The 10,161-nt window shown below is 41.6% G+C and overlaps 1 protein-coding gene across 3 annotated transcripts in view; it reads left to right on the top strand.

The window, feature by feature from the left end:
- Positions 1–10,161, top strand: part of LOC110101077 (protein decapping 5) — a 56,635-nt gene that overhangs the window by 10,556 nt on the left and 35,918 nt on the right. Inside the window, exon 3 of one of the 3 annotated variants that reach the window (XM_028696188.1) lies at positions 9,409–9,474. The exons of 1 other annotated variant lie outside the window; for it this stretch is intronic. In XM_028696188.1, the coding sequence (XP_028552021.1) occupies positions 9,409–9,474 (66 nt within the window). Of the gene's footprint in view, positions 1–9,402; positions 9,475–10,161 lie in introns of all 3 variants that reach the window. One more of the 3 variants, XM_028696187.1, reaches the window with a different exon arrangement.

Raw genomic sequence — 10,161 nt, 5'->3', positions numbered from 1 at the left:
AGAGAAGCATGACACAAATCACTAAGTGATGGATTGGACCTCCGAATAATAGATGCACAATCATAGAGGAACGATCATATTCACCCAAATGAAAATTACCATATGAACAAGGAGTGGTGAAATTGATGTGGCTTAAGTCATTCAATCAAAGTGATATGCTTACAATGACTAAATGAGGAACATGGAAATATGCCTACAACTAGTAGTGTATGGTTTTCTTAAAAATATTTCAAAGCCTTCTTGCCAAGTAAGATTTAAATATCAATGGATAATGATTGTTGAGAAGCCACTTTCAAGGATAATATATCCATAAAGCATGCATGAATAAAGATTCAAAGTTGATTTGAGAAGCATAAGATAATCATAAGTTTCTTACAGACGGTGTCACATGGCTCTAAGTAAACACACTACAATTCTTTGCAAATATCAAGAGCTAGTGTACAAGTGATATATCAATCCCTGCAATCACTGATAATAATCAGGTTGCATAAGTAATGGGTCATTTATGAACATAGATATACCCACGGTAGGTTATCTATGAAAAGATGCATAAGTTTCCACAAGCAAAAGAGATCGATAGTGGCAAATATAAATATCTACAAATTACTGTAGAGAACCTATCATATCCACAAAATAATATTCTCAAGCAAATACAGAAGAACTTCAATAAGTGCAATCTCTTACGACTTAAAGCAGGAGATTAGTTAGTGCACTATGACCCGCCTACAAAAATCAACAAATAATGCACGACAGTCTACCTGTATAATGTAGCAAACAACTGATCCAGAAGCTGCTACTCCATGCCACCTGATCTGCAACTTCCGTACAAGCAGACAGAAGGCGTCTACAAGTATTTTAAAGTACCCCTGCACGTGCACTATAATTTGTTTACACATAGGTACACTAAATTGAAAAATGCAATCTTAACCCGCATGGGCCCCGGCGAACGTATTATTGGTACACACGTGACGTCTAGGGATGCTGCGTGGGTTATCAAATTTCAAACCCGATCCTCCTTAGCGGGTAAAAAGGAGTCGACAAGGTTTAATTACGAAATGCCCCCAAACACTCGCATTGGCCCTTGCGAGCATGTTATTGGTACGCACGTTACGTCTAGGGATGCTGTACGAGTCAATAAGTGAATTCAAGTTCGAGCCCGATCCTCTTATACAGATCAATAGGAGTCGACAAGGTTCGAACTAACAAACAAAAATGTGGCCGTGGTGACTAGAATATTTTTTTTAATACATTCATATTAGGCTTTCAAAGCCTAAAATCAAGAGAATTCACTCTCAAAGGCATAAAGCCTACGAAACCCGATCCTATGTCGACAGCCAGATAGAGTTGATAAGGTTCAAGCTTTAAAGGGAAATAACCCCTAACACCCCGATGATGGCCGTGTTGAATATTTATCTCAACCGGAGGGGTTAATTTCAAATATTTCAAATTCCACTCAAATACCTACGAAATTCAAAGCTTCATTTAATCCAAAGCTCCACTCAAATACCCACAAAAACCCAAAATCCGAAAAAAATCTCAAATTCTTAAAAATCCCAAAAATATTTAAAATGAAATAAATCCATCAACCCACTTAAAGCAAAATTCTTCCGTCATCCGCAATAGTTTGCCGAGGTGGACAAAATAAAAACTACTCTAGCTCACAAAGAGCTAAATGCCTAGTCGAAAATATCACTAGGATCCATTCTCAAAACAGTCTCCTGCCAGTAAGGACGTGGTACGTGTCCTCTGACCGGCGGTTTGCCGCCAAATGGCACCGCAGGATAAACGGTTATGACCCGGGGCCCTCTGAACCGAGTGGTTTTGCCACCAAATGGCACCACGAAATACCGGTTATGGCCAGCGTCGTTACGTTCCTTATTGGCATCAAATCCTTGAGATATGAATCAATAGGATATGATTGATAGGGCCCAAAGCTCTCTGTTAGCTAAGGTGGATTTAAAATTCTCCCCTTAAACAAACATTCAACCCAGGTCTACAAGGTCCCCTTGGACAAAGCAACCTATGGCTGCCGACAAGGATTCTTCTATCAGGTTGGGTCGACTACCTCCTCTGACTAATTAGACTAGGGACCACGATGGCCCGGGACAACGGAACCATGGGATCTTAATCGGGCCCATCATCTATTCCCCTACCATCCGCTTTAAGTGCTAGATGGTGAAATTTTCATTTTTAAATATTAAATCTTTCATATCATCCATATCCTTCAAATTCCAAATACCAATGTCTATTGCTGCTACTATATGCCTGATCTTAAGTATATATGGATACAACATATCTGATCGACGACTAGCCTTGATCGAAAGTTATCTCTCGTGATCGGGAGGGGTAATTAACTATAGGGGCTTGCGCCTATTGGAAACCAGAACTCAGATCATAACGTCCTCGCAAAATGAGGGCGAAATCTCTGGGTAGTGTCTTATCTACAAACCCATATGCATTCGAGAATTTACCTCGTAACTTATTCTGTTAAAACTCCCTCGCCGAAAAGAAAAGCTAGCGGGCGGAGGCCGGGGCCGAATTTTCGGAGCACACACCAATAATTTCATCTCCACCCAAATTGTTGATCAATTGGGGGTGAAACTTGTGGACACAAGAAGGTATAGGGTGATGATGGGCACCGGAAAAGTATAAATGGGTAGAGGAGTTTGTAGGAGAGTGGTGTTGAGCATTCAGGGGATGCAGGTGAGGGTGGATTTTCTTCCCTTGGAATTGGGGAGTACGTATGTCATCTTGGGGATGAAATGGTTGCAAACCTTTGAGGAGACCAAGATGAATTGGGGAGCACTGAGACTGGAATTGGTGGTGGGGGGAAGGAGAATAGAAATACAGGGAGATGCCGGGCTGCCTAAAGCGGGAGTGTCTCTCAAGTCCATAATCAGAATCATACAGGAGGTTGGAGGTGGATATTTGATAGAACTGCAATGATTGGAGAGGGTTAGTGTGGGGGAAGAGGGGACATTCCTCTTGTAGTGCAACCAGTCATACAACATTTCAGTGAGGTGTTCCAGCCATCTCAAGGGTTACCACCACTCAGAGAATAGGAGCATGCAATTTTTTTAAAGTAGGGGGTGTCATCAATTAGTGTACGACCCTACTGCTACCCCCAGATTCAGAAGGATGAAATTGAGAAGTTGATTAGGGTTTGTTGGAGGTTGGGATCATCAGACCAAGTGTAAGTTCTTTCTCTAGCTTGCTGTTACTAGTCAAAAAGAGGGATGGGAGCTGGAGGTTTTGTGTGGATTACATGGCGTTAAATAAGGAGACTACCGGATAAATTTTCCATTCTGGTGATTGACGAGCTTTTGGATGAACTATATAGAGCAGTGATGTTCTCTAAATTGGATTTGAAGTCGGAATACCATCAGATCCAAATGAGGGAGGAAGACATATCAAAGACAGCATTTCAGACAAACGATAGGCATTATGAGTTTCTCGTTATGCCATTTGGGCTGACCAACGCCCCTGCTACTTTCCAGTCATTAATGAACAGGGTGTTCAGACAGTACCTCCGGAAGTTTTTGCTGGTGTTTTTTGATGACATCTTGGTGTACAGCAGAACTGAGGAGCATCTAAAGCCTTTGAAGTTGGTATTGGGAGTTTTACAGGAGCATCAGCTGAGGGCCAACCTGAAGAAGTGTTGTTTTTCCCAAACCAGTGTGGAGTACTTGGGTCATATCGTGTCCAAGGAAGGGGTTGCGGCTGATTAGTCAAATGTGGAGGCTATGTTGAGATGGCCCTTACCTAAGAATTTGAAGGAGTTGAGAGGATTCTTAGGGTTGATAGGAAATTACAGCAAATTCATTAAGGGGTACAATACTATAGCATAGCTACTAATAGAGCAGTTGAAGAAAGATGAATTCCTATGAGGAGAGGCAGTGACAACAGCATTTGAGAAGCTAAAGAAGGCTATGACCACAGTACTTTGTTTAGCTCTACCAGACTTCAATCAGGCCTTCATAGTGGAGACAGACGGTTCAGGATACGGATTGGGGGCAGTACTCATGCAGGATAGGCGACCCATTGCCTACTTTAGCCAAGTGTTGGTAGCCAGAGCTAGGCTGAAATCAGTATATGAGAGGAAGTTGATGGCTATCATTTTAGCCATCCAGAAGTGGCGACCCTACCTGTTAGGTTGGCATTTCTTTGTCAGAATAGATCAGAGGAGCCTGAAATACTTGTTGGAACAACGGATGGTGACTAAGAGCATCAGAGATGGATGCCAAAGTTGTTGGGGTGTGATTTTGAAATCCAGTACAAACTAGGAGGTGAGAACAGACGGAAGATGCGTTGTCCATATGTATGGGAGAGCTACAGATAATGGCAGTGTTTGTTCCTTTGATGCTGGATTGGGAGGTCACTAAGGAGGAGAGCTCTAGGGATGAGGAGTTGGGGAAGATTAAGATGGCATTATTGATGGCAGGTGGTAGCCACCCAGAGTACTCAGTTGAGGGGGACAGACTGCTGTATCAAGTGAGGTTCGTGATGCCTAGGACCTCCATCCACATCCCAAACTTACTCCAGGAATTTCATGGAATGCGGTTAGGGCCCATTCAGGGGTATAGAAGACCTACAGGAGATTAGCGACAGAGTTTTACTGGAAGGGAATGCATAGAGATGTTGAGGAGATGGTGACAAGGTGTGAGATTTGTTAGAGGAACAAATACCTGGCTATGTCACCAGGGGGACTACTACAACCATTGGCGTTACCAGGACGGGTATGGAAGGAGACATCTATGGACTTCATAGATAGGCTGCCCCATTCAGAAGGCTTCATGGTGTTTCTGGTGGTGGTAGATAGATTGAGCAAGTACGCTCATTTTATTCCCCTCCGACATCCGTACACCGCAGTGACAGTGGCTTCAACTTTCATCAGAGAGGTGGCAGATAGCACGGGGTACCAGAGGCAATCATGTCAGATAGAAATAAGGTGTTCCTCAGTCATTTTTTGAGAGAATTGTTCAGGTTGCAGGGGACAGTTCTGAAGAGGAGTACATCTTACCACCCACAGACGGATGGTAAAACGGAAGTAGTCAACAGGAGCTTGGAGACTTACCTGAGATGTTTCGTATCAGAGACCCAGGACGGGTATGGAAGGAGATATCTATGGACTTCATAGATAGGCTACCCCATTCAGAAGGCTTCATGGTGATTCTGGTGGTGGTAGATAGATTGAGCAAGTACGCTCATTTTATTCCACTCCGACATCCTTACACCGCAGTGACAGTGGCTTCAGCTTTCATCAGAGAGGTGGAAGATAGCACGGGGTACTGGAGGCAATCATGTCAGATAGAGATAAGGTGTTCCTCAGTCATTTTTTGAGAGAATTGTTCAGGTTGAAGTGGACTGTCCTAAAGAGGATCGCCGCTTACCACCCACAGACAGATGACCAAACAGAAGGAGTCAATAGAAGCTTGGAGACTTACCTTAGGTGCTTTGTGTCGGAGACACCCAGGTTTTGGGTCAAGTGGCTATCATGGGCTGAGTACTAGTACAATACCTCTTATCATTCTGCTTCTCAGATGACCCCTATTTAAGGTGTTTTATGGAAAAGATCCACTCCACTTGGTACACTTTGGGAGCAGCATTACTTCAGTTTCTTCAGTGGAGAAGTATTTGGAGGAGAGGGACAGAGTGTTAGAAGAGTTAAAGAGGAATCTTCTAAGTGCCCAACAGATTATGAAGAAACAAGCTGATGGCCATAGGAAGGATGTCCAATTTAACATGGGGGAGAGGGTGTTCTTGAATCTCAGACCACCGTACAGGCAGAAGATAGTCGCCAATAGGAGGAATGAGAAGCTGACCCCAATGTACTTTGGACCTTATGAGGTATTGGAGAAAATGGGGGTGATAGCGTACTACATGAAATTACCACCAACATCAACTATACATCCGGTTTTCCATCTATCCCAATTGAGAAGGGCCATTGGAGATTATACAGCTAGTCCGGAGTTACCGGTGACACTCACTAAGGATTTAGAGGTGATTATGGAACCCTTAGAGTTGATGGGGGTTCGCCAGAAAGGAGATGGAGCTAAAGAAGTGCTAATCAAGTAGAAAAACCTTATGGACTATAATGCCATGTGGGAACCCTATTAGAGGGTGAAACATCAGTTTCCCAATTTTCATTTTAAGGACAAGGTGGTTCTTTGGGAAGGGGTTATTGTTACGCCTCACCCCATACCGGCCCAGGAGGGGTCGATTCAGACATAAAGGAAGTGGACTAAGCTGCCTGCTCTAAACCCCTCTACCTAATCAAATGGGCCCCACCGCCTTGGGTAGCAATAGGAGAGAGGGGGAGGGTGGTTTAAGCAAGAGGAGGGCGATTTAAAATTTATTTATATCAGGAAGCTTTGTATTAGGAAGGATTGTATTTAAAGAACATGAGAGGTTAGGGTTAGGGCAGGCATGATTTGAGTTATTCCCTTGGAGTTATCTTAGAGTTTTGGGATCTAGATTCATCATCTAAAGATTTGGAGAGAACGATCCTTCTCTTGAATTGAGGATCAATTGTATCTTTGTTTCCTTCTTGTTTTGCTTTGCTTTCTATAAGACTATCTATCGTTTGATTGTTTTTTCCACCATATTTTCTTCCGTTTTCTCGCTGTTTTACCGATTATTGTTAGTTTTGCTTGCAAACTCAAGTATTTCCCATTAGGGTTACTTGCGAACTCAAGTATTTCCTATCACATTATTTTACAAGAGAATTAGTGTTGATTAACATGTTGTTGATAGTGGGTAGGATATTTCTTCGTGATAGCTCTCTTTCTTTGTTTATGAATGTGCTTCATTCTTCGTGCATGTATTGGCTGCACAACTCTTATTTCCACCCTTATGTTTTGCTCGTGTATGAATTACTAGGTGTTTCAAATATTGGAAATTCCGTCCACCACGAGTTTCATGTTCGTCAATTGGTATTCTCTTGAATGCTTTAGTTCATTGATCATCATTTGTATGCCTTGAGAGTTTGTTCATCATGGTTCTTCTATTTGCTTGCATGATATTTATTTAAATGCTTCAAATTATTAATTAGCATTTCAAATTTTATCGTGAATTTGTCAAATTAAAGTTCGGTTCCATGCGGTTCATTTGATTTCAAATCAAGTCCCCTGTCAGTGCAATTTTTGGTGGTCTCCCAGCATCTTTCCTGTTTAGGAAAAATTCCATGAGTCATCGCCTGCCCGCCACATCAAGAAAGACGTGCACGATCAGTGTCAGGTGACAGTGCTGTCGTAGTGTTCAATCCCATCATGCCAAGAAAGGTGTGCATGGTTCTTTAGGGGTATTTATTTGAAGATGCAGTTTTTCCCCACAGGCATTGAGACAAACACAAGTACTTATTTTTTTTTACCTTGTCACTCTAACAAAAGCGTGCATAAGGCTTGCCTACCTTGCTGCAAGCATCGCACTGGGTTCTCTCCCACGAGGCCAAGAAAAGTCTGCATAGGGGCCTTTCGACGCACCGCAAACATCGAAAATAGGACTTGGAGGGATCTTTATGCTAAGGAGCATTATACCTTAGCTTAGAAAGTCGACTACGATGGTGTCGATGGCGACGAGAAAATGCACAAGTGCCTTTTTTTTCTTTTCAACTGTTTCTTTTTTTTTTGTATTATTATTTATTTATTATTATTATTATTTTAGTTAACAGTAACAATAACATAAATAAAGACTAGTTAATAAAAATGGTAATAACATTAACTGCACTAACTATCAGTGACGATTAATGCTAACAATAAGGACAAACAAAGAAGAAAAAACCTTATGTTCGGATTTTGATTAAGTTAACAGAGTGAATTTGTTGTTGGGCTGATTTATATGGGATTTAGATTTAGTGGGCTTGCTGTTGGAGTGTTGGCAGGTTGTGAGGATTTGAGTAAATGGGCTGATAATGGGCTGTGGTAAGCTAGATGGATTTTGGTGAGGTAAAGGTTGTGAGATCTAATGATGCTCGGGACGCTCGATTGAGGCAGATCGAGTTGCGGGATTTACGGAAGATGGTGTTGCAGAATTTCAGCGGCATTTTTGCAAGATTTCTGGAGACTTGAGCAGTTCAACAAATACAAGGCATAGAAATTTTATTTAAAATTTAATTTCTATTATTATAAATGATAATAGTAATAATAATAACACAAATGTTATTATTATTATTGAATAATAGAAATTAAAATAGTAGCTTTACTTCGGTTTACGTGTTGTCTTGAAATCTATCCATCTTTCACCTCGAGAAAAGCGTTGATTCGTCCGAGTGAATTTTATTGGGCAAAATTACATTTTGTTTCGGTATTGTCGATGTTCCGATCATAATGGTGCAGTCTGTTTTGCGATCAGTGGTCGTTTCAATGACGTCTCATGTCGATTTCCTCAATTTGTGCAATGTTGTCTCGGAATGCACGTTATTTTCTCTGAACAATTTTTATTGGTCAAATTGACAGTAATTTTGGGGTATTGACGACGTTTCGATCGCAATGGCTCAGTCCATTTTGCGATCGGATGTAGTTTGGGTATTGTCGGGCATCAATTTCGGGTGTCGGTCATCCCCCTTTAATCGATCTCGTCTGATTTGATTGTGAGGGGTTCCCAATTAGGTGAATTCAATGCTTCGATCGCAATGGCGCAATCTGTTTGGCGATTGGAGGTCGTTTGACTGTTAAGTGATGCGCCGCATCGATGCCTGCTTTGCTTGAATCACCGATTTTGCCTCTTTTTGCGAGTATTTCGAAGTAGGGGTCAACATTGACCTTCTAATTTATTGTCTATAAATATGGGTCCTTTTGATCAATATAACTTATTACCTTTAGGTGGGGTTTTTATTTATTTATTTTTTCAGCTATCCGGTATGCCATACAATCGGGATCTTGTAAGCTTAGGTGTGTGAAATCAATTTAAAGATGCACTGCAGTAAATATTGATAGCAATTCTCTTATTGTTATCAGATAGAAAGAGGAATAATTCTTGCTGTGCCAAGGTAACTTCTTCAAACAGTTGCAAGGATTTTCTGTGTGCTGGTTTTAGAATAAAATCATAAAATCAAATGTCAAAATTTATATGTGAAGTGCCCCTCCTTGCGCCCAAAACAAATAATTTACTTGTTCCCAACTAATGAAAAGAAGGTTTTTTAAAAATGATATTGAGGTGGTTTACATGAAGTAACATATTTCTCACCCGCCATTGGACTTCACTTTTAGTTATTTGGAAACAATTTCGTACAACTAAAATAATATAGAGACTTGTTTTTTATCCTTGATTCCAATTATACGGAAGTAAATGTTTAATCTTTTTTACAGGGTTTTAATTGTATAGCACTCTATTTGTTGAGCTTGACCTTTCCGTTTACATGTGTTCTATTTATACAGTGAAGTTTCTAATATTAAATTAGTATAGGTCCAGCCAAGTGGAGCTGTTTCAGGTACCAATCAAAGCAGCAGGGCTCGTGGAAGAGGAAGAGGAAATGGGGTATTGCATTTTGTTCTTTTTTTGTTTACGGTCTTAAATATAGCTTTATTTCTGTTCATGCTCTACGCCTTGTCTGTTTGAATAATTTCGTTGAGCACTTCTTCTACCAGCGTGAGCATAAGATCACTATCGTTAGTATCTGTTTGGCTGAACTGGCAAAGGAACATGAGAGATTTTGATAACAAAGACTTCCATAGAAGTTCTCTCTTTAAAGTATTGGGTCACTTGTATACTTGCCTTGCCTTGGTTGCTTTTGAAAGGTATGGCACTGTTGACCTCTGAACAATAACCAAAGGAACAAAAGGGAGAAAGAAAGCTCAAATGAAAATCTTGCATACATACCCTGTGCCCGGCGGATCCACGAATTCTGCCGCGAATCCTTGCCTGAATCACGCCGATTCGGCGCTCTTCGAGTCGCATCCCGTGATTTGTGCTCAGAACCGGCCTCGATCGAGCGTCCGCAGAGGTCGTTAAATAGCGAAGGAATGGATACTTCTCTCGCTACTCTCGACTCCAAGCCACAGCCGAAACTCCATTTCCTTTTGCTACTTTCTCCTCTCCACCCGACCCCAGCTCTCTGTGCCGACGCCAAAACCAAGCCCCAAGCTCGCCTCTTCCCGTCAGGCTTCCTCCCGATCCCCTCCGTCCAGAGAGAGAGAGAGAGAGAGAGAGAGAGAGAGGACCCGT

The sequence above is a fragment of the Dendrobium catenatum genome, unplaced genomic scaffold (assembly GCF_001605985.2).
Source record: "Dendrobium catenatum unplaced genomic scaffold, ASM160598v2 fragScaff_scaffold_716, whole genome shotgun sequence".
In the NCBI taxonomy this organism is placed as follows: Eukaryota; Viridiplantae; Streptophyta; class Magnoliopsida; order Asparagales; family Orchidaceae; genus Dendrobium; species Dendrobium catenatum.
Note: the sequence above shows the minus strand (reverse complement) of the source record. Positions and strands in the feature narration are given on the sequence as shown.